Raw genomic sequence first — 25175 nt, forward strand, 5'->3', positions numbered from 1 at the left:
CAATAAACCTAATATATTTTGAGTGATTAGAGGTCTATTATACAGCTTTGTACGTATTTAGCAGCAGAACAAAGAGTCTAACCGCTATTAGCATTTTTTGCATATTGACATCAGTTTGTACCACATTATGGATAGATTAGGACAGACGCATAGAAATGGAAACATGACGTAATTAATAAAGTGAGGGTAGTTTTAAAACGAACGTATATAAACTTACGTTATCTCGATCTACACGCTCAGCATTAGCAACGCCCTTAGCGATTATTTCATTGACAATATTTTGAAACTCTGCTACAATCTGCTTTGGCGTTTCTTCTTCGCAACACTCACGAACTGAAATATTAAATTGAGAATATAAAAATCACGTACAATAAATGAATATTCTAGAAACCTAAGCACTTCAATCGCAAATGTAACTTCTAACTTCTTCCTCCGTCTTCATAAGACACATAATAGCTATAAGGGTTTTATACACTTTTATAATAAAATCCCAGCCACTGTACAGGCATTATCTATAAACAAATTTAAATAAGTTTAAATTTGTCTGATAATTTTGATGTTAACAAATATACAAACAAAAAAGATCGATCGAAGATTTTTTTATAGCACCTGGCGCTAAACCTGTGTGAAACAACGATAGTAGAGAAGAAGTTCTGCTTAATGAGGACTGCGCCCTCCAAATCCTGCTGTTTTGGTAAGTAATAGTAACTGTTATTTTATTTTAATTAAGTAATAGAAGATTTTAATAAAATGTATGAATACTTACGAGATTTCCCACTGTGTCTACAGTAGGAATGGAGCATAGATGACACTGTAAAGCTAACTACTTTGTCGTTTTTCTGTTTTCGTACAAGCTCAAGCATGCTTTTGATCATTTCTATTTTCGGCCTGCAAAATAATATGCTCACATTAAATCTATATCAATTTATTATATAATAAAAATGGTCTTTGTTTGAGGCTCAATCACGCCTAAACCACTGATCGTATCGACATGAAACTACCGCCATTTGATGCGAAATTTATCCTAGATGGTTTATGGCTACTTATTTTTGGAATTCCAACGTTCGGTAATATATACCTGTATAGCCGAGTGGTAAGCGATCCTACCTACTAAGCTAGAGGTCCCGGATTCGAATCCCGGTAGGTGCAAGCATTTATATGATGAATATGGATGTTTGTTTCCGAGTCATGGATGTTTAAATGTATTTATGTATGTTTATATGACTTTATGTATGTTTAACTAAGTATATTGTATTAAATATATTATTGTCTTGTAACCCATAACACAGGCTATATATGCTTAACTTGGGGCAAGATAATTTGTGTGAAAAGTGTGTCAATATTATACCAAAACGGAACAGAGAGATATGTTACTAGCGCTAGGCTAAGTTATGTATAATATTTATCGAATTATATTAATAATGTTTCATATACAGATTCATCATATAAATGTTTGCACTTACCAGAACTCAAACCCGACACTTCGAACTGAGTGTTCAGGGTCTCCAACTTTTAACTCAGTCTATTAAGAAAAAGGGTAGTCAGTTTTATGTGCCAAAACAACTCAAGAGTGCAACGCAGAACTATGTGAACGACTGAATCACTTGGCGTTGCGTAGAGACGTCGCTTCATTGTGTATCTTCAACGCATTTATCACAGTGTTCCGACGAGCTATTTCACCTGATTCCTGCCGCCGAATTCCCCCTTCTGCACGACACGCCAAAAATTGGGATATCATGGTGGGGCCATTTGGTTATGTGGCGGACTTCAACAGTGCGGTTTTCAAGAAGCTATCTTCCAATGGAACGATTTCCAATTCCGTGGTTATCTGGAGGGCAATGCCAAATTGGCTTCAAAGAAGCTAGGCGTCATAAATAGAGCACGGCAATACTTCAAGCCGGCCAACATTCGAGCGTTCTACAAAGCGCAGGTCCGGCCACATATGAAGTATTGCTGTCATCTCTGGTCTGGCGCACCCCAGAATCATCTCGATCCATTTCACCGCGTGCAACGCAGAGCAGCTCAAATGTGTGTCTTCTACCGCATTTATCACGGGAAGTGTTCCGAAGACCTGTTTAACCTGATTCCTGCCGCCGAATTCCCCAACATCTGGATGTGTGGCGGTCTTCCACAGTGCGGTTTTCAAGGAGCATTCTTCCACGTACTACAAAACTGTGGAATGAGCTTCCTTGTGCAGTGCTTCTGGGATGACTTGGGTGTTTTTAAAAAATGCGTGTTTAAAGTCTTACCTTGGAATCATTGCCATAGACATGAGCCATTCGTGTCTCGTATCCTCGTTCACTTCATTGTTAAGAATCATCTCCTTAATAAGCTCGACGGACCCCGTGCTGGCTATGTACGGAAGAGCATCTAATATGTGCTTCCTGTAAACAAACATATATAATACGAGCTGACCCAGCAAACGTTGTATTGCCATATAAAGTAATAAAAAATTTTTGGCTATAAAAAATAGATGACGACCGATTCTCAGACCTACCAAATATATGGTACTACAATAATCATTATATTCGATTGCCATCTTGTAACTCTATGCGTATCTGTGGATAGAATCGCGATACAAAAATTGGTGTTGATCGTAGACGGGTAAAAACTTGAAGTTTTATGTATTTTTTAATGCTGAATCATAATAAAATAAAAAAACTTTAAAAAAAAAAACTAAATAATTACAGACCAGGGGTATGAAAAATAGATGTTGGCCGATTCTCAGACCTACCCGATATAGACACAAATTTTCAAAGAAATTGGTTAGGCCGTTTCGGCGGAGTTTGGCAACAATCACCGGGACACCTACAACATCTTATAAAATCATTCAGAAATACGTTTTTGTTTCATTTTTTAATTTTGATTAGGAACAAATTTCCGATGGCTTTAGTCTACATTACTCCCGAACACTTACATCATTTTTTTCTATTGACAGAACAGCGTCTGTCGCGTCAGCTAGTTCCACATAAATACTGATCACAAACCTTGCAGTCTCACAAATAGTGCTGGCTCTATTCAATAGCTGTGTTAGAGCAGGATGGTGCAGCTTCCTCGCGGAACGAACCAGTCTCCCCCACACTCCCACCACTGAGCCACTGTCCATATTGCCGTCTAATGTCATAGTATCTTCTTCTGTGTTCGGTTTTACTCTGTCCAAACAATCATTAATATTATTTTTACTTATAATGCCTCGCCCGCCATGTACCAATGTGTTTACGGTTTTCAAATTCATTTGTAAATTTATTCGATGCTTTATAAGGTCGGCAACGCTCCTGTGATTCCTCTGCTGTTACATGATCGCATGGGCTGCGGTGATCACTTACCATCAGGTGACCCGTAGGTGACCTCCTCTTCCATAAAATAAATACGTGTGTGTACCAGAGAACGCGAGAAGTGAAACATCTTTAAAACAGAATTTTTCTACTATCTACAACTTCACAGGAATTGGGTAGATAAGGCTTAAGAAAAAGAATCCATATTAAATTAAAGCTATTTTCATCATTATAGAGATGCACAATATAGTCATAAGAAAAAAGCAAGATGGCGCGTAACCGAAAATCGTGACGGCATTGCCATAAAATGCCTCTCATACGTCGATAAAGAAGTTTCACTTCAAAAATGCATTATACTGAGGTTTAAAATGACTACATACATAGTTTTTCATTAAATCAATATTCATTTATTACCAATTCGGGAAATATTGAGTTTCATTGTGAAGAAGTAGCAAGATTCTCGTTGCGACTCTTTTAAACAAATATTTACAATTTCGTCATCATTTTACAAATTATTATTTATTTACAATCTATGAAAATTTATGCAAGAAAAATACTCAAATGTACTTACTTAGTCGAGTAATTTAATAAAAAAACACGGCTTATTGAAGTACAGTACTTCCATCAATCCAAATAAACTGTAATGTATTCAATCAATGATATAATGCGGGCATTATATCATATATTTAATAAATTTAACTATAAATATATAACATAACTTTAAATCTAACAATATGAAACGAAATCCTCAATGACAGGATCCATGGAGCAGCCATCACCTTCCTCGATCGAATTTTAGAAAAGGGAAGGAACCGTACCACGACTATGCCACAAGCAATGAAACTTAAGTGATCTATCGCTTAATTATTGCAATCTTATGTTTTGTGACTATGTTCGGTGGTTTTGTTGCAGTGTAGTCTCGGCCTGCGTGAGGTCTGTATATTTATATGGATCGTAAGGAATTAAATGAATAGAAAATAATAGTTGCACATATACACTTATTCTTGTAATTCTTTATTGTAAAATACTTACAAACATAAAAGTTTGAGAACGTCCCTCGCTGATTTCACCTCGCCTGTATCCGATTTTCCGTACGAAATGTGATGGTGAAGTATGTTCGACCGTTTCTGTATGACTTTCCACGCTGAAATATACGTATTATATTGACACACTTATACACAAATTATCTTGTCCCAAACTAGGCACAGCCTGTACTTGGACTCCATATTCCTCATATAAATATTTGCACCTACCGGGATTCGAACCCGGGACCTCTAGCTCAGTAGGCAGGGTCACTAACAACTGGGCTACAATAGGGGTCGTCTAAATATAACGAATTAATAAATCAAATGTGACATGAACTTATAGAAATGTAAATTATTTTAAGACTAATAAAATCACATTTAAACAATATAACGATCGGAGTTGTTTCCAAAACAATGATCGTTAGTTATATTATTTTGTAACTCAAGCAATAGTTTAAATTTTTTGTCACACACTGCTATGGTCTCAAACTGATATCTGTATTACAGCAGTACATTTTACAATATGGGGGAAAATGTAGCTAATCCTAAGAGGAGTGCGTAATATCATAGTGTCAACACTAACCCTCAAGGGCCTCAACATACTTGATTAGGGAATTATTAAACACCGAGTACATGTTGGAACACTACACCTAGGAATAATAATAATTATTAATAAATTTGTTTTTTTTTTTAACATTTTTTGCAACTATTATTGATTATGATGATGTCGACGGAGAGCTATGTCAAGGCTTTAATGCATTTATTTTAAAGGCTGTCACACATTTTGTATGTGATTTGCAACTCGCTTTTTTCATCATGTTCCATCATTTAATAACTAAATTAAGAATAACGAACAAAATGTTAGAATAGCCAAAAAAATTTAAAAGTTAGTCGATTGCTGCCAGACCTGCTTGTTCCTTCCAGTAACACTAGATACATTTAGCTCTAGGTTTATAAATATATTTCACTAATAATACTAACGTAGTTCATAAGAAATATTGTTACTAATACATTTACTAGTATATATGGAGATCTCTCTGAATTAAATAAATAAATAGATTCTCATAAAACTTTTCTGCCCACATATTTGTACACAATAAACGACGCAGTTTCGGCCCAGTCATCCCATCAATACCTAAGGAGTATGCAAGAAGTATATTGCACTGGTAATGGATGTAAAAAAAAATAACTAACATTTCTTCTGACTATCCACAGTGTCGCTATCAGTTTTGTTCACCTCACGAACAAGCACCAGATCCTGTATGACAGTAGACATGGCCCCGGAGTTCTTCCCAGAGAATGGCTCGAACAGATGCCTCTCCCGACAACTCACCGCTTTGTACACAAAATGGTCGACTGTCAAACGACATTTGGACTCGGATTTCAGAACAGGCCATGTTTGGAATTTCTGAAACAGGCAAATAAAAGTTATGGAGATTAAGCCCAGTGGGAGGCTCCTTTGCACAGGATGCCGGCTGGATTATGGGCGGCGCCTATTTCTGCCGTGAAGTGGAAGCATTATTGTGTTTCGGTCTGAAGGGCGCCACGTGCAGGGTCCGTTTCTGTCAATATAATTATTTATGGGCTGCTACTTTTCATATAGAAATAATTGTGTAAGCTTGAATGTTTTTTGTATCTTGCTATGTTTAATTTAAATTATTTTTTATTTTTTTAACTGAATGACGTAAGTTGTAACTCTTATTGGGTTTAATCTCTATTGAAATATAAACTTTTTTATGACAATAAGGAACGAGGCGATCAGGACGTTCAGCTGATGGTAATTGATACGCCCTGCCTATTAGAATTCTTGAAAAATTCAAAAATTCTGAGTGGCACTAAAATTGCGCTCGTCTCCTTGAGAGAAAAGATATCTCGTTTGTGTAGTAACTTCATTAGCTAGCAAATAAATTCCATCAAATATACTTACACTTTGGAAATCGTAGCGTACTGTTTGGAGTATCGACATATATTTATATCTGTCCCTGCATTGCGACAGGTCTCTAGTTTTTACCAATATGAGACTAGTGTTCTCCTGCCCTCTCACTTCATAATTCACATTACAGGTACCTTGGATGTCTTGCTAGAAATAATAAAAGATTTGTTTTATAATTCAAATTAATCACTAATAATAATCTTAATATACATATAATATAAATCCAGTGTCCTGATGTTTGTTTCCAGTGAACTCCTAAACTAATGATTGGATTTTAAAGTGGAGTAGTTTATTCCAACTAGAGAGATAGGATAGTTTTTATTTCGATTTCGACCTATAACAATTTTTTATTTTTAATCGACTTCAAAAACTTATCATTTCCAATTCCATTACGTTTTAAGCAACCATTCGCTTTCAAACTTAGCCGGATTATACTTCGTCGCCAATGGCACTACTGTAATTACTACTATTTTACACTTAAGTCAAATGACTGCACATTTCATACTAAACTAAATTTCAATTTTTTACCTCCTCTTACTAAATAGTATTTACATCCTCTTTGCTACTAACAATCAAGTCTTTGCCTGTACAAGCTGTCATTGCACTCTAATCAAGTGTCATTGTTTTCATTATTCATTTAAAATAGGAATTTAACACATTATTGGTTGATATTCTAATAAAAATGATATAAACCAATTATAACACTTACTTCTATGCCTTTAAAATTTATATCAAATCTCTTCATGCTATTTTGAAAGAGTGACAGAATTGCCCGTTTGAAATTGAGAACCCAGTCTTCTTCTTCCTCCTCTGGGCAGATTTCTGACACAACACCATCATGAAATGCAAATCTAGAATAGATAAATTCATTATAAATGTTTAACACTAGTTTTCTTTGATAAGGCCAAGACTTACATAACAGTGCATGTCAAGTAACACTTCACAGCAAAGGAGGCCCTACGATTCTTAATAAAAAGTTCTTTTTTCTCTTAAAGTTTTGTGAAGTGACTTTCATTAAACTTTTATGCAGAAACACATGTATTGTATAATTTCCATTGAAGTTGGTATATCATTCATACCATAAAACTGGTAACAAAAATAATACCTGTGATACTGCTGGATACTGTGGTAATTACCACAATATGGCATATAATCACTTGTAAAAATAAGACAAAAATATGTATATCAAGTTGTTGGCAAATGGTATTTAAAAAAACTGACTGGTTTAAGTCAGGATTATTTTTTTCATTAAGTTATAGCACCTTTATTTAACTAAGAACATTAGATTTGTAAAAAAATTGTATTAATATTATAGTAACAATAGTAATTTAGTCTTAGCATTCCTTGGATTATCATGAATCAAAATAAATATAAAATTCTAAAATTATGTAGATATTATACCTGAGTTCATATGATGTGACAGCTGCAATAAATTTTTCAGCTCTCTCAACGGGATAATTCTCATCCTGATCTATTAAAGTCACATCAGAAACATGTAGGATACCTTCACATGGTCTAATAAATTCAAGAGCTACCTGGAAATCAGAAAAAAAAAACACTGTAACATATCTTCAGAGTTTGAAATGAATGTAAAATTAATCTGTTGAAGAATAACTATGTATTATATTCTTTTTAAATTTTATTCTTAGTAAACAGTGTTGAGACAAAAAAGATGCCCATTATAATGCAAAACCATTTGATTGCACAATTTATTACAATGTGAAGGAACATGGTGTTAGTTACACTTTATCATAATCATTCATTTAAGTTTCTGTATTCCCTAGCTGGGGCAGAGGGCATCCACAGTGCATCTCCAACTCAATCAGTCCTGAGCATCTCTCCTAATTTCAGGTCTTTCCGATGTCTTTTGCTTCGTCAATGACAGTCCACCTACAGGTTTGCTTTAGTCGGCCATATTTACATATTCCTTGAGGGTTCCAGTCTAGTGCTTGTCTCGGTATATGTTTGGGATCCCTCTAGTGTGTGGCCTATCGAGCTTGATTTGCGGCGTTTTATCTGTTGGTTGATTGGGACTTCATGACAGTGTTGCCAAAGATGATCATTGGAAATTATGTCGGGCCAGAGAATACAGAGGATATTTCGAAGGCATTGCTTAACATAACCCTGATGTTCATCAGAGATGGATTTGGTGACCTTTTACCTATACAGTAATGCGGTCTTCAAGTTGGACCGGAATGTTTTGAGCTTAACTCTCCGTGTCAGTTTCTGTGATTGCCATATGGATTTGATGGTTGAATACTTATCGTAATGGTTAGGATATACCACTTTAATTTTGTCACTTTTTCACAAAAAAAGCTAGGTCTTGCTCTACGCCCTTAGTAGCACTGATTTCCATACTTGAGAGAAGAAATTTATTCAAAATAATAGACTCAAAATGCAATTTTAAATTCATACCTGGGTTTTGATATCTAAGGTAGATCGGTTATTACTTGATCCAGCAAAGTATGTTTCAATATTTACTTTGTATTCATAATGATACGATAGATGTGTTTGATATTTGAACTTCCCTGATGCTGAAACAAATTGCAGTGAAAAATTATTGATAACTTTAACTTACATGTATAAATCTACATACAAATATTAATTTAATATTTTTAGCTTTAGAGGATCACGTGAGTTTAATTAATCATAATTTGAATTAGATTAAAATTATGCTTATTTCACATTATTCTTATTTCCGGAAAAATACTTTGTTTACAAAACAACTTTGTTTACCTACAATAACATAGATAGATAGATTTGTGAACTGTCATGTCATATCTGTGCGGACTTATGGCAGTTGTCAGTGCCATGTTGATAGTGACAGTAATTATCAACGTCAATGTTACTTCAGAATCTTTTTAGTAAATATTTTTCAGCAATATAACATTAGGTACGTTAGGTGCATTACACCTACAAAAATTGTGTAAAAGCTTTGGCAAAAGCTTAAATTTAATCACTTAATTTAAGGCATTATTTGTTGTAGAACTATTTGGGCCAAGGAGTTATAATAAAATAGAAAACTTAAAATACTTACTTGTGCATGTCGGGGAACCGCAAACGCTAGGGTCTTTCAAAGAATCTGTAAATAATTAAAAAAAAAAATTACTGATTGATTTAATATGTATTATAATATAAAGGTAGATCTTATGTGTTTAAATATCTAATTAGAATTGCATAACCGTCACTACAAGCAACATTATATCTTTCAACCAGCTTCAACAAACGAGACGCTAATAAAATCTTCTGTCTTTTATATCTGAATGTCGTCGTTTATAGACTGATTTATTATTATATGATTAGGTTAGGTTAGATTGGGGAGGTAGTCAGATAACCTCCACAAGTGCCTCAGTGCTAGGAAGGGTTTACGCTCTGGTGGAAGAGTAATAGGTATTGGCGCCGGTAGCATTAGCGTCGTAGATAATGACGGATACTGTTTGCCGATGGCTGACAAAGCTTTCTTTTCCGGGTCCTTCTAGTGTAACTTGTAGTGGTGTAGTGTAGTGTAAGTGGGAGGCTACTTTGCACAGGAAGTCGGCTAGATTATGGGTACCACAACGGCGCCTATTTCTGCCGTGAAGCAGTAATGTGTAAACAGTACTGTGTTTCGGTCTGAAGGGCGCCGTAGCTAGTGAAATTACTGGGCAAATGAGACTTAACATCTTATGTCTCAAGGTGACGAGCACAATTGTAGTGCCACTCAGAATAATTCGGTTTTTCAAGGATTCCGAGCGGCACTCCATTCTAATGGGCACGGCGTATCAATTACCATCAGCTGAACGTCCTGCTCATCTCGTCCCTTTCTTTCATAAAAAAAAAGTTACACTGTTTCCGAGTAGGCCTCTAGGAGGAGCGTTCGTCGCCCGTATTAGCCCGAGGAGTTGGCACGCCGTATTCCGCGCGATTGCTGTGAGCTGTGATGATACTTACCTACGCTTTTTTTATTTATTGTTAAAGTGTTTACTATGCTTAAAAATCATTTACTTCAGACATATTGCTGAAAAAAATCCTTAAAGAACTCAACAGTAGTACAAAAACAAGCACTTACTCAAGGCGCCAGATATATATTGCTTTTAAACTCCCATTCCAATCTTTTTCATTTGCGCTACCAGCTTTTAAATTTTATGGAATATTTATAAAAAAAAACATGTTGCTAAAAAGTCTTCATTTAATTAATTTATATTTGTCTTCTAGTAAACGCAAATCAATCCTTCCCGGGGGTTCCCCGGGGTGTAAAAAGAATAGGGTAGTCCCAGGCCCAAGGGTGTCGTTAGAGGTGACCAAGGGTTTTTTAGAAGTTGGAGAGTCATGCTGCCGTCTTATATGATGTCAGCACAATCGGGCCAGACGCGTCCGGGTTAATAACAACACTCGAACAGAATACCGGCGTGAAGTAGCGGCGTACAGTCCGACTTAGACAGACTTTCTTCTACCACGAGCTCGATATGTACGTGAATGACCGCGGCACATTGCTGGTTTTTAATATAAAAATTAAACATCTATTTAACATGTTAACGCCAAACCTTTACTTTTTGTTAATTTAAACCAGCTTTACCCAAGATTCATCGGTGTTGTTACCGTGAATTCACTACACTCACCCTGATGAAGGTCCGAAACTGAATATTGAGCTAAGCCGATTCAAATAAATAAAGTTAATAATGTTTCACGAATGTTTTAATACTTTAAATAACTTTTTACAGTAACAAATTATTTTATGTTTACCTTAACCTTTTAAAAAGACGTTCATTTTATTTTTATAAGTTTACTATAATAATGTTTACTTATACTTAATTACTCATAATCAGGTAGTTACGATCCTTTAGCTTTGTATTGTTAACACGTATAATAGTAACTAATTATATTTGTACTCCATTTAACACATAACAGAATTTAATATATAATTAGTACCTTATTACTCGCAAATATTTACAAATAATATATTTAAAAATGTACCTACCTAAGTAGATTATAAATGGTAGAAAAAACAACTGCAACTAAGCGTCTGTGGTTATATTTTTTCTCTTTATGCCCTCGCACCAACGTCTTCATTCTCCAAGAACTTGGCATAAAAGAACGCCTTTCGGTGTTAATACAGAGTCGCATTCTTAAGTTCTTCGGACATGTCTACCGGCGCGAGAGTGAAGCATTGAGCGCCTTGTCGTTCAGGGCAAAGTGGAGGGTACCAGGGGGCGGGGACGGTCACCCATGCGACCGACCAAATTAAGTCCGCTGTGGGCGGTCCATTGAATGAGTGCACAAGACTGTCGGCCAGCAGGGAAAAGTGGCGGAGTCTCGTGGGGCGCATCACATCTGCCCCAAAAGATTCCACTTCGTGATGACCGCGACCGCTCTGTCAAGAGTGTAACGACGAAGAAGAAGAAGAATGCCTTCGTACGTCGTAGACAGAGTGGTCCTCTGATTTATTATTATATTAATCAATAACACAATCCCCACGAGTGGAAGATTATCACAAATATCTTATTTCTTGCAATACGTATACCTAAGCATTATATCCAGTTTATTAATCCGTAACATTAAGACAATATTTTATACAAAGAGCGCTTTGGTTGGGACTACGTCCGATCCGAATCCGAGCCGTGTCCGTGAAAATGCGGTAAGGTGTAATCGTAGAACTATTTCTAACCGTTGACGGAAAGAAATCGGATGATGAAAGCCCGATCTAGTGCGTAATATACCATAGATTTTTGCACTACGTCCGACCCGTACCCGTGAAAATACAGATCTGGGAATCTCGGACTGAATTCGTATACTACCTTCGTCCTAGACCGATCTCTGATCCAATTCCAAGCAATTCAGGGGCCACTTTTTGGCATACAGCAGAGCATCCACGTGCGTCGTTGATCAAGAGCCCTTTCAATCGGCGGCTTTGTCCTTGCTAACGGAGATGCAGCAAGATAGAAAAGTTCAGCGAATCCATTGTGACTGTAACCGATTTTGACTGACAAGTCGTAAACAGTCAGCCACGCTTGGGATTTGCTCCTTAGTATTTTGAATATCAAACCACCTCACACACATATGGAAAACAAATCAAACTTGATCACGCATTTAGCTGTCGGGTCGAGTAGGTCAAGACCACTCAAGACCAGGCATATGTAAGTCCGTAATATCTAGCTATTCATTCTAAGTTGTTGTATGTATACTTCCGTCTCTCTGTGTTCACAATTGGATCTTACAATGGAACTCAAATATTAAGAGCTGGCTCAATCAAATAATACCAAGGCATGGTACATATAGCGTAGGTATTGTTATAACTGTGTTATGTTTTACTAACTTTCGTATGTATTTTAAAACCGATTTCAGAAGAGATCGTGAATTTTAAGGCTAGTTTGTACCTTATTTTTTATTTATTAGGTAAACCAACAGCCTTAAAAACTTAAATGATACTTAAGATATTTACAGAGAGCCAATTATACGTTTCCACAATAAACTGCTAGAGTAGAAAAATGGAACTGAAAACGAGAGCATTTACAATTCGAAAATTACAATTTACATGTTCATTAAAGTTAAAGTTAACGAAACAACTTAAGACTATGTAGGATTATTAGTAAAGAATTTGTTGGTTAAAGTACGTCTTACAGAGTTTACGCTTGAACAGAAGGGATCCAGATTATTAACACTACTTGACTGATTGTTGAAGCTATTGCCTACTCGCCAAGTTTACTTGTATATTTATAAGTATTTATATTATAGTTTAGGTTAGTGTGTTGAAGTCTTAGTAAATCAGTGCTGTCGTAGTAATCTAACAGGGGTATTGAACACAACTTTCCCAATATTTCAATTCCCGTGTACTCTATTAAGTTGTACAATATACATTCATACCTTATTTAATTTGATTAGAGGATCAAAATAATTGGTACGAACGCTTTATGGTGCATTTCATACAATGGATTGATAAAGATTTAAATAATTTATCCCATTGTTTCATTATTTTTACAGAACAACGTTTCCGGGCGTTTTATTTAAATCCTTTTATTCATACCTGCTTCATCACCAAGCCATCTCAACATTCGCTTTTCAATTACTAACCTTATTTCAGACAGACAAGTTTATTTTCTTTAACTTAGCACCGAAGGTTTTTGTTAATAAACATTAAATTACCTATTTCAATGAAATATTTTCAAGTTTTTACGATTGTTAACTAAAATACAACTAAATAAAGATTTAGTTGATACAGATTTTGTTTTATTTCATTTGCATACCACGATATTATTAACATAGGCAGTTCAACTTAAGCAATATCCTATATCTTCTTTAAGTTACCATTGCCTTACAATTACGGTTTCTCAAACTGACCTAATTCCACACAGTTGGTCAATAATATTCGATGTTATTTAATAATTATCTTTTATTTACATTTACTTGATGCATACAATTAAGATTCCATTTGGACGCAGTTTAGGAGTTAAGACATAGTGAAATATGAGTGAAAGTCTACATAGAAAAGAAGCGCTACTTAGCTGGGGCTCCCGAGTTCGAATACTGGTAGGGTTTTCAAAACAAGGATGTTTATATATAGTATATACTTAGATTAAGGATTGGTCTCCGTTGTGCTCCAACTAGATACCGCAGTCGTAGTGGCAAAGTGCGGCAACTAATACTACGCCCAAGTGGGCGTTCTCGAGCCAGTCTCTGACGATGACGTTCCACATGTTCTGTTAAACTTTGCTAATAATTGATATGCCGGGTTGCGGCTTTGAAAAAACTTAATAAAAATAATTCTACGAGAAATCAGACATACACTGGGATCACATATCATTAGTAAATATTTTGTATTTTATTAATTTCAATGTAAAATAACACGAAGCTTATGCCATTGAGTGTTAATATGCCACGCACACAAGCATCTAATAGTTGCCGTAATAAAAAAGGTATTGTTCTAAACTAGTGCGGTATCTAGTTGGAGCAAAGCGGAGACCAATCCTTAATCTAAGAGGATATATATTTATTGTATTAAGTAATTCGTTGTCGTCGTGTATCTACCTATAATACAGGCCTTACCTTGATTAGCCTAATTTGGCGTTACATTGTAATTAATACTACTATACAATAAATACCTATATACGTCTTTATTAGAAAGTTCAGCGAGTGAGAATGTCCGACAATTAGGCGACAAAAATCAGTAATCCTTAAAAGATAAAAGAGGTTATTATTGATGAATAACAAAAACCTCGTTTATATTATTTTTATAACTTATGGTCAAATTGCGTCCTGTGGACTAGTACATTGAATTTCGTATACACCCTATCTACTCAGTTATTAGGTGTTGTACAGGCGTAACAAAACACAAATATTTGAATAAAAAACTGTCTAATTTTTATTGGTTACGAAACTTCGTATCTGCTTATTTCAACGTGATCACAGAAATAGTACAGATATCGAACTAAACGTGGTCATTTTATCGTAGCCTGTTTTAAACAGGCTAAAAAAATTAAGCTACAAGAATCTTTATTTAAACAGAATTAAGTTCTATATTTCTTACATATAATGAAATTGAAAATGTCTCTTTTAAAGTAAAAACGGTACTTTAAGTATACGTTTATGCATGCATTTTTCCTAATCCGACAAACCGTCACCATGCAATATATTTAGACAGCGCTTTTAAAAATCATTTGGTATTCAATTAACATTACACAATAGAAATATAATATAAATAGAGGAAAAAATCTAGAGAATACTTACTCCCTGATCCCAGAGCTAGATTCACACACAAACACAAAAAAACAAAAGTTATCATTTTTAGTTATTCTTCATCTCAACACATCTTCATGTCAATTCGCGCGCTGACGTCCAAATGACTAAACTAAATTATCGTGGGGTCATTGGGGCTAAAGTAAATATCATTATCAGTTAATTATCACAAATTGTTAGAATTTGTACATGAATGGTAGAGCGATTGATGCGACGTAAAGTGAAGTGAGCTCTGTGCAGTAGCGAGCGACATTGTATTGCGTATGACAAATGAAATATGATATCAAGTTATTTTGCTGGATTCAATTGAGGTGGCAAGTTTATGAGGAAGCCGATAATCTAGCTCCCTTCTTGGTCGGTTTTTTACAATAGTTTAATTATTTGAATATCACGGATTAACATAATATTATAATTTATTATATAACAGCTACTGCCGGGTCTGCGTTAAATCGCGCTACGTACACCAGTGGGAGGCTCCTTTGTACAGGATCTAGGTGGCTAGATCTGCAACAGCACCTATTTCTGCCGTGAAGCAGTAATGTGTAAGCATTACTGTGTCTGTCTGAAGGGCATCGTAGCTAGTAAAATTACTGGGCAAATGAGACTTAACATCTTATGTCTCAAGGAGATAAGCGCAATTGTAGTGCCGCTCTGTATTTTTGCGATATTCAAGAATCCTCAGCGGCACAGCATTGTAATGGCAGGATGTATAAAAAAAACGGATTCGCACCTTCATACAAGATATAACACTGTGTAAAGGTGTGTGGCAGTAAAATCGACCAGTTCGCAATCATTTGGGCTATGTCGGTGACTTTGGTTCTCCTACGGATCTCCTCATTTCTAATTCGATCTCGCAGGGAAACTCCGAGCATAGCCCTCTCCATTGCCCGCTGAGCAACAGCGAGCTTCCTCATAAGGCCCATAGTTAGCGACCACGTCTGTGTTCGGTATGTCATCACTGGCAACACACATTGGTTAAAGACCTTCGTCTTCAGACACTGTGGTATTTCGACGAGAAGATTTTACGGAGCTTCCCGAATGCTGCCCATCCGAGTTGGATTCGACGATTACATATTAGAACGATTAAAATTGTAAATAGCAAATGATTTAGAAAAATAACACGGCACTTACAAATACCATCAGCTGAACGTCTGATCCTCGTATCGTCTCTTACTGTTTAAAAAAAAAACAAATAAAAAAACTATACAAATTCAAGTTGTATCAAATTATAGATGGATCCGTAAATCTTGGTATGTTTGTTCAACTCTCAAGAGTTACAAATTGAATGTGTACTTGATCCCAGAAGTAAGGGATGATAATTAGAACTAACTAACTAACTATAAGTAGATAAATAACTCACATAAAGAAAAAATCTGACAAGAATTAGAACTGATGAATCAACCTTTTTAATTATTACAATACATTATTTCAATGGATTACAGTTTTTAATAATTACAGAGTATTGCGAGATTTATCACATCTTTTGGGGCTCCAGTGACAGCCAACATCTTTTGTGAATGCTTTTGGAAAATAAATATTTTATTTTAAATTACATAGCAGCCATTTTGAAATCGGCTCATTGGCTTTCATTCTTAATTGTTATTATAGCGACATCACACACTCTGTTAAAATTACAGTTTTGCGGTATATGAGAGACAGCCCGTTGACAGACTGATAGACGGACTGAGGAGTCTTAGTTATAGGGCTCCTGTTAATAACTCTTCGGGTCCAGATTTCCAAATAATTATACCGTAGTGATCTTAAGCCTTCGTTGTTATTCTCTCCATTTCTCTATCCGTCGGCCAAGAGTGTTTCTATCATACACTTACAATATACTACCGTATAGACTACGATACAGAACAACATTTCTAAGGGCTCGGACACAATACGTCTACGGTGCGGTACTACCGTCGTGGCACGGTGCCGTGGACGGTACTCAAACACGTACCTAATGTTCAGTTAAAATATGTTACAGAATTTAAAGTACCTATAGATACTTATAAACAAAATTATTAAACGATTATTTTTTTAAATTATAAATGAACATTTGATTAATATAAGTTTGTTTTATTTCTTACTTTATAGTTAAACCAAGCATGTCATCTCCATAGGATCAACAGGTTTTCTGATGACATATAGCTTTTGTAAAGGAGGTGCTAACTTGGCTAGTAGTACTTCAAAAGTTGATGTGGTCTTTCTAAAATATTCTATTCTTATGGCCAAATATTGTCAGCTCTTCACATGTCCACGTCACCGTGCCGTGCCGTGGCATGATGGCGGTGCCGCGCCGTACCGTAGACTACCGTAGACATGTGGCCGAGCTTTAACGGATATACAGCAAGATAGAAAAGGTAAGCTAATCTATTGTGAGCGCTTAACAGAACAACAACAACAGAATTTAATCCACTTTGTTTTAAAATAATAATAATTTAAAGACCTCCATGAGTAATTGAACGTAAACCATAATTTTTGAAGACACTTGAGTATATTCAGAAACACAAGTACCCAGGAAGTATTACTTGGTGAAGTGGACTTGATGAAGAAAACTAAACGCGATTTCTATACGAAAAGTATTTCACGCTTTAACAACAAATAAAATATTATTAGGGCATTAAGTAAATGGTGCCATCTACTTGATCTGATGATGAAAAGAAAGACCGGGTTCTAAAAGAGTCTGCGGAGAATTGGCTCTACTAGTGTAAATCAAGTTTATAATCTTAACAGCACGAGGGAGGTACCGATACACAAAAACATTCAAAAGCACTTATAAAAGCTTAATAAAGAATACAAGAAAAGAGATATATATAAAGACAGAGTACTAAGCAAAATAATGACTGCAGAAGCGTGTTTAAGCTTCTACATAATATAGGAGTCAATAAGACTCGCACATTAAAATATGTAGCACATCTTGCAACATTCTAAGAGAACGCAGTGTGGTCTAGCAGTAAAATGGACCTAGGATTTAGGAGTATTTGATCCTCCAACCATAGTTCATCAAAGTCTCCTCTTCCAAGGATTTTATCATCTTCATAGAAGCAGCTTCATAGATAGGTAGTAAGGATGGACAAAGAACAAAAGGATTGCAGTGTCAGAGAGTAAAAATAGGCATCGGAACTTCAAAATAATTCCACGTATACTACGAACCACGTCATGTTTGGCTTTATTAGAATTGTCAAGAGAAGAACTCTATCTTTGAATGATTCTAATGGTAATATGAAAAGTAAGATGATAAAAACACTCCTTTAATTTTGAAAATGTTAGTATATTTTATATGAATTCGTTCCAGATATATCTCTACATTTATTACCTTTTTATTGAGTCAATATTACCAAAGACGAGATTAGAATATAATATGAGAATCGTATCTAAAAAACTCTATCAATAAAATGTGGTTCTCATTAATTATTATTATAACACAATATATTGATAACATTTCTCGGTAGGGTCAGTAATCAGAAATACACAGGAAGAGGCCGATTGGTAGATTTTATCAATTATGATGTATGAATTCATAACATCATGTCATCGCAATGGGCCGTTATGAAATTGGACAGTGCCACCCTTTTAGCTTTTAAGGAGTTTTTAGTGTTCCGTAGCCAAATGGCAAAAAACTGAACCTTTATAGATTCGTCATCTCTTTCTGTCTGTCCGTGTATGTCACAGCCACTTTTTTCCAAAACTATAAGAACTATACTGTTAAATTTGGTAAATAGAAGTATTCTGTGAAACGCATTAACATTTTCACAAAACTGGAAAAAAAAAACATTAAATAATAATGGCACCCGACTCAAATGAAACACTTTTGGCTTTACAAAGTAAACACCCATCACCAGATGTTAATTGTGTTATTCCGGAACCATCTTTTTCCGAAAATCATCTAGGGGCAAACGAAGCTGATGTATTAAAAGCAATTATGTCCTTTAAGACTGGTTCTGCCGGCGGCCCCGATGGACTGACACCCCAGCATCTTAAAGATCTGGTATGACCTTCCGCGGGGGATGATTTTAGTATTGTAAATATAGTTATAAGTTTTGTAATGTTTGAATAAATCTGAAAATAATGTATTATTCACCTAAAGAAATTAATAATGAAATAATTAAATAAAAAATAATAAATTTTCGGGGTTCCCCATACTGAAACTCAAATTTTTTTTTTTTCATCAAATCCATACGTGTCCCCATGTATAGGTCTTCAAAAATGATGTTGTGTGCGAGGGACACTTCCAAAGTGGTAAAATGTGACCCCCCCCCTGTAACTTCTAAAATAATAGAATCAAAAAACTAAAAAAATTATATGATTACCATACAAACTCCCACTAAAAATTAGTTTGAACGAGATCTAGAAAGTAGTTTTTTTTAATACGTATAAATGAGGTCATTTACACTATAATTTTGATTTGTTGCCTTTTCCATTTTAAAAATTTAATATCATTTTCCTTTCTATATAACTTTTATATTATGTTACTTGCTGCTACGGAACCCTTCATGGGCGAGTTCGACTCGCACTTGGCCGATTTTTGTTATACTAGTATCTGACCGACTGTGTGCAGCAAACAGATGGTTGTCAAACTCTCTTGCCCGTACAAGGAGTTGGCTGGATGGCCTGGGAGTTTCTTATCAGTTCTTCTTCCCATGTCAAAGTCCCTTTACGAACTGATGTAGCTTTAAAAGGCCAGCAATGCTCCTGTGATTCTTCTGGTGCTACAAGAGAATGTGGGCGGCGGTGATCACTTAACATTAGGTATTCCCTACGCTCTTTTGCAGGAGGACATTGGAGCTATACAAGTCTGTTTGCTATCTCATCCTCCTGCGGTGATCCACGCACCGAAGAATGTCTAGCAATGGAATTTGAATCCTGTAAAATCAATAGGGGAGAGAATTAGTGACAGTGACATGAAAGTGTTGGAGAGTTAGTCACATTACAAGTTATCATTTGAACCACGTTTGAACCATTAGTCTGTATATTATTATTATACTTACTATTAGTAACCATTCTTTTTTTTTTTTTTTTATGGAATAGGAGGAAATTCGAGCGTACGGGTCACCTGTTCTTAAGTGATCACCGCCGCCCACAATCTCTTGCAACACCAGAGGAATCACAGGAGCGTTGCCGGCCTTTAAGGACGGTGTACGCGCTTTTTTTGAAGGTACCCATGTCGTATCGTCCCGGAAACACCGCACAAGGAAGCTCATTCCACAGCTTTGTAGTACGTGGAAGAAAGCTCCTTGAAAACCGCACTGTGGAGGACCGCCACACATCCAGATGGTGAGGATGATATCCTAACTTGAGGCGTGTCTTGCGAAGGTGGAATTCGGCGGCAGGAATCAGGTTAAACAGCTCTTCGGAACACTCCCCGTGATAAATGCGGTAGAAGACACACAATGAAGCGACGTCTCTACGCAACGCTAAGTGATCCAGCCGTTCACAGAGCACTGTGTCCCCGACTATTCGAGCTGCTCTGCGTTGCACGCGGTCAAATGGATCGAGCTGATACTGGGGTGCGCCAGACCAGAGATGACAGCAATACTCCATGTGTGGCCGAACCTGCGCTTTGTAGAGCGCTAGTATGTGGGCCGGCTTGAAGTATTGCCGTGCTCTATTAATGACGCCCAGTTTCTTTGAAGCCAATTTGGCTTTGCCTTCCAGATGACCACGAAATTGGCAATCGCTCGAGATTTCGAGACCCAGTATTCCGATACTAGGCGAGGCTTTGAGGGAAGTGTTGTCGAAGAGCGGTGATACGACAAATGGGGTTTTTTTTAGTGGTAAACGCGCAAACTTGAGTCTTCTGGGGGTTAAATTGGACAAGGTTCAATTTTCCCCATTCCGTGACCTTCTCAAGAGAGGACTAGATAGAAGCCACAAGTTTCTCCCGGCACTGGTCGACGATTTCCCGAGAGAGACCTGCATGGCCAGTGTATACGGCATCACCAGTGCTGTCGTCTGCATAGCAATGAATGTTGGAGGTGTCCAACATATCATTGATATGCAGAAGAGACAGCGTGGGAGACAGCACACAGCCTTGGGGCACTCCAGCATTCACGGGCTTCGGGTTCGAGCAATATCCGTCGATAACGACCTGTATGCTGCGCCCAGTGAGGAAGCTGGAGGTCCACTTGCACAAGCTCTCGGGAAGCCCAAATGATGGAAGTTTGGAGAGGAGCGCCTTGTGCCATACACGATCAAAGGCCTTCGTTATATCCAGGCTAACTGCCAGGCCTTCCTTTGCCTTGCTTTCAATAGCCGCTGCCCATCTACGTGTTAGGTATACCAGAAGATCACCTGCCGACCGACCATGGTGAAACCCGTATTGTCGGTCGTTGATCAACGGGTGACCCTCTAGATATACTAAGAGCTGACGGCTAATTATGCTCTCTATGATTTTGGAGAGCAGGGAGGTAATAGCAATAGGCCTGTAGTTTGCCAGATCCGAACTGTCTCCTTGTTTTTGGGTCGGATGGACAAGGGCTGACTTCCATGAGTCAGGGACTACGCCTTAAGAATAAGAGTGCCGGAATAAACGCGTTAGCACCGGCGTCAACTCAGGGGCACACGTTCTAAGCACGATTCGAGAAATGCCATCCCGCCCGCTCGACTTCCTGACGTCCAACGAAAACAGAGCTCGCCTAACAGTTTTCTGTCTGAACTGTACTTCAGGCATAGAGCTCTGACACCGCGGGATGGTCGGCGGTGTTTTTCCGTTGTCGTCAAGAGTCGAGTTGGAGGCGAAAAGATTGCACAAGAGATCGGCTTTCTCTTTTGCCGTATGGGCCAGGGTGTCATTCCTCATGTGCAACGGCAGCATGGACGGCTGGCTGAAGTTACCAAGAGCAGCTTTCGACAACGACCAGAACTTGCGTGTTCCGGTCGGGTAACTGGAAAGCTGCTCACCGATTTTGACGACGTGTTTTGACTTTGCACGGGCGATTTGCCGCTTAAAAAATCTGGAGGCACGGTTGTATTTCCTCTTAAGAACTGTGCAGTTCGGATTCTTTGTGCCCAGCGCCGCAACCCAAGCTCGATACGCCTGTTTTTTGCAGTCAGATGCTGCTTTAACTGACGCATCGAACCAGGGCTGTGATCTGCCACCGATGGGCACTACAGAGTTTGGTATAAAAATATCCATACCCTGTAGTATCACATCGGCTACTGCAACGGCGCAGGCACTAGGATCATCTGAAGGGAAACAAACCCTGCCCCTAGGGTAGGATGCAAAAAAGGAACGCATCCTATCCCAATCTGCTGACTTGTAGTGCCAAACGCGGCGGGTCGCTGGTGGTCTGCGACGTTGGCGTCAGATAGGCACTACACTCCTGACGAGGCAATGGTCGGACGTTCCGATGGCGTCGACAAAGACATGGTAACCACCGGGATGTGTAGTCAGCAGAAGATCCAATAAGGACGGCATGTGGCTATCCACATCCGGGAGCCGCGTTGGCGACTCGACCAATTGGGACAGACAATACGCCAATGCAAAATTATGCACAGACCGCCCTGCGTAGTCTGTGGTACGTGATCCAAGCCATTCGGCATTGTGCCCGTTGAAATCACCAAAGACTACGATTTCAGCGGAGGGGATCTGTGCAAGCACGTCGTCAATTGCCGCTTGAACGCAGCCCATGAGATGATCGGTTTCTGCGTTACCACTATGGGACCTGTAGACACACGCATAGATGCCGACGCGGTCCTCTAAATCTACGCGGAGCCAGAGAGTGGACAGGTCCCTACCCTCAAAATTGCCGAGACGGTGACAGCAGATATCCTCCCTAACGTACACACATACCCCGGCATGAGGCAAAAAATTGTGCTCAATTTTGTACCCGGGGTACGTTAAATATGACGTATCGCTAGGTCGAGATATCTGCGTCTCTGTAAGGAAACACAAGGCCGGCTGCGCCGTCTCAAGGTGGTGGTGGACGGCGTTTAAATTGGAGTGAATTCCCCTGATATTGAAAAAGTCCACGTTGAGTGCGGAGCGGGGTGCCGTGGTGTTACTGCCTCGTTTGTCCTTGGTCATGCGCGGTTCTGTGCCCTCCCCAGAATACGAAGGGCAGCCCGAGCTAGAGTGCTCGGGGAGGGATTCTCCGACTCTGGTAGAGCCGGTACCCTCCTGGGGTAAAATCTTTTTAGATTCCGCTGTCATATTCGGGTGGAGGGGGGGGGAATGGCCACCGGTCCTCGACACTAACCTATGCGAAACATAGCGGCACTAGGCCGCTACTTCACGCCGGTATTCTGTGCGAGTGTGGTAATTAACCCGGACGAGTCTGGCCCGATTGTGCTGACGTCATAAGACGGCAGCGTGACTCTCCCACTTCTAAAAAGCCTTTAGTTATAATATCTCTCTTGGGAAGGGAGTTAAGTCCAATATTCACAGATTAGCTTTGTCAACAAGAATAAAAAGAAATTTGTGTTGAGACTCGCATAATTAGCGAATAATAATTAATGATGAAATATGATAAAATTAATTAATTCCTGTTTTGTTACTTTTCCTGAAGGTCGGTTGTTGGTTCCTTAAATCGTGCATATGACCTTCAAAAACAGAAAGTACTTTTAAAGGTTGGCAACACTCCTGGGATTCCCCTGGTGTATTCCATCCCAGATATTCCAACGCAGATCTCGACTCAATTAAAATTAAACTTATACATTACATACTAAAGGTACAACAAAACAGTAGAATTTCTTAATGTAAGTAGGTACAAGGAAAACAAAGGTTTCAAAGCATGTAATGTGAGCTATTAAGTACAATTTCAGCGTGCAGTAATTAGCAACATTATAATATTCATGTTGTAGATAGAGCGGTGCTCAGAACATCTTGAGAGACTGGCTTTAGCTTTGTGCATTTCGTTTTACTAATTATTGTAATAAATATTTTGGTTAGGTTATTCTGTTCTCTAAAATATGACGAGGATAGTGACGGCTAGTTCACGCATCAAGCTCGTTAACGAGCGTTGCTTGGGATGACTGGTCGACCCTGTCATAGCGAACTCGGCTTTTGAGGGAAATATATAATAAAAAAAATACTGAATTTGGTGTTATTTTGCAAAAATACATAATTATCGTTGGATGAAGTTTGTTATGTGTTATCTTGAGTGTTGATTCAGTTAAGATTTTTCTTAATCCAATTTGACACGTTTTTCAGTCAGGATTTGGCGAGTCAACATCTTCTGAGGATATCTCATGCACCGAAACACGTGTAATTACACAGTTAAAGACAACTTTTAGCGGATTTATTGCTCAATATAACGCATAAAATTTGGAAATTAGAAGTCAACGATTTATATTTCTCAAAATTTATTTCACATATATAAGCAACTTTTTGCCAATCACATTGACCATATCTCTTACCTTCTCTATATCTTACATGATATGTTTTATAACATAAAAGTATGTTCTTATGTGGGGCTCCTTTGCACAGGATGCCGGCTAGATTAAAGGTACCACAACGGCGCCTATTTCTGCCGTGCAGCAGTAATGTGTAAGCATTACTGTGTTTCGGTCCGAAGGCAGCCGTAGCTAGAGAAATTACTGGGCAAATGAGACTTGACAAATTATGTCTCAAGGTGACGAGCGCAGTTGTAGTACCGCTCAGAATTTTTGGATATTTCAAGAATCCTGAACGGCAATGCATTGTAATGGGCAGGGCGTATCAATTACTATCAGATGTACGTCCTGCTCGTCTTTTTTCATAAAAAAATTTTCTTATGTCTCTCTAAATCGTTTTTGCAGCATTCGTTTAGAAATAGCTAGTTCTATATAGAATTACTAGCTGACCTGATAGACGTTGTTCTGTTCATATTTAAAAAAAAACTCTTGCAAGTGGAATTTCTTAAAATCCGTTCATAGCTTACCTTTACTCTGCGATAATATTCATTAAAATTAAAAAGTCTCTAAGCCTTATGGTTCCAGAGATATCGTGATGAGTCTTATAGTTTCTACTTGGCTTTAGAAATCAATTGAGCCCATCCAAAAAAATAACTGCTTAGTTTACGAGATAAATAAAAGTTATAAGATAAACTACATACACCTTTTTAGTTACCGCACGAAAGGATTTCAGATCCATTAATTATCTAAAGCTATGCCAACACCGGACAGTAATTAATTATATCACATGAAGAAAAATACGTAAGTAAGCTGACTAGCTCTTAGCTTTTACAACTAAAAATTCAACGTTCCTGTAAGGTCTCTACGCCCACATGCATAACATTCAGACTTACTGTTTCCAGGATCTAT

At 37.7% G+C, this 25175-nt stretch overlaps 1 protein-coding gene across 1 annotated transcript in view; it reads right to left on the reverse strand.

Annotated features, from left to right (window-relative positions):
- The window catches only part of LOC126967862 (uncharacterized), a 92086-nt gene extending 77032 nt beyond the window's left edge, over positions 1-15054 (reverse strand). The window contains exons 1-12 of the mRNA XM_050812548.1: positions 14934-15054; positions 9271-9315; positions 8649-8767; positions 7635-7768; positions 6943-7084; positions 6228-6380; positions 5495-5708; positions 4308-4419; positions 2988-3152; positions 2250-2384; positions 767-888; positions 218-333 (exon numbers count right to left, since the gene is read on the reverse strand). Coding sequence (XP_050668505.1) covers positions 218-333; positions 767-888; positions 2250-2384; positions 2988-3152; positions 4308-4419; positions 5495-5708; positions 6228-6380; positions 6943-7084; positions 7635-7768; positions 8649-8767; positions 9271-9315; positions 14934-14988 — 1512 coding nt within the window. The 5' untranslated portion in view covers positions 14989-15054. The remainder of the gene's footprint in view (positions 1-217; positions 334-766; positions 889-2249; positions 2385-2987; positions 3153-4307; positions 4420-5494; positions 5709-6227; positions 6381-6942; positions 7085-7634; positions 7769-8648; positions 8768-9270; positions 9316-14933) is intronic.
- Positions 15055-25175: the final 10121 nt, after the last annotated feature.

This window comes from Leptidea sinapis, chromosome 14, assembly GCF_905404315.1.
Source record: "Leptidea sinapis chromosome 14, ilLepSina1.1, whole genome shotgun sequence".
Lineage (NCBI taxonomy): Eukaryota > Metazoa > Arthropoda > Insecta > Lepidoptera > Pieridae > Leptidea > Leptidea sinapis.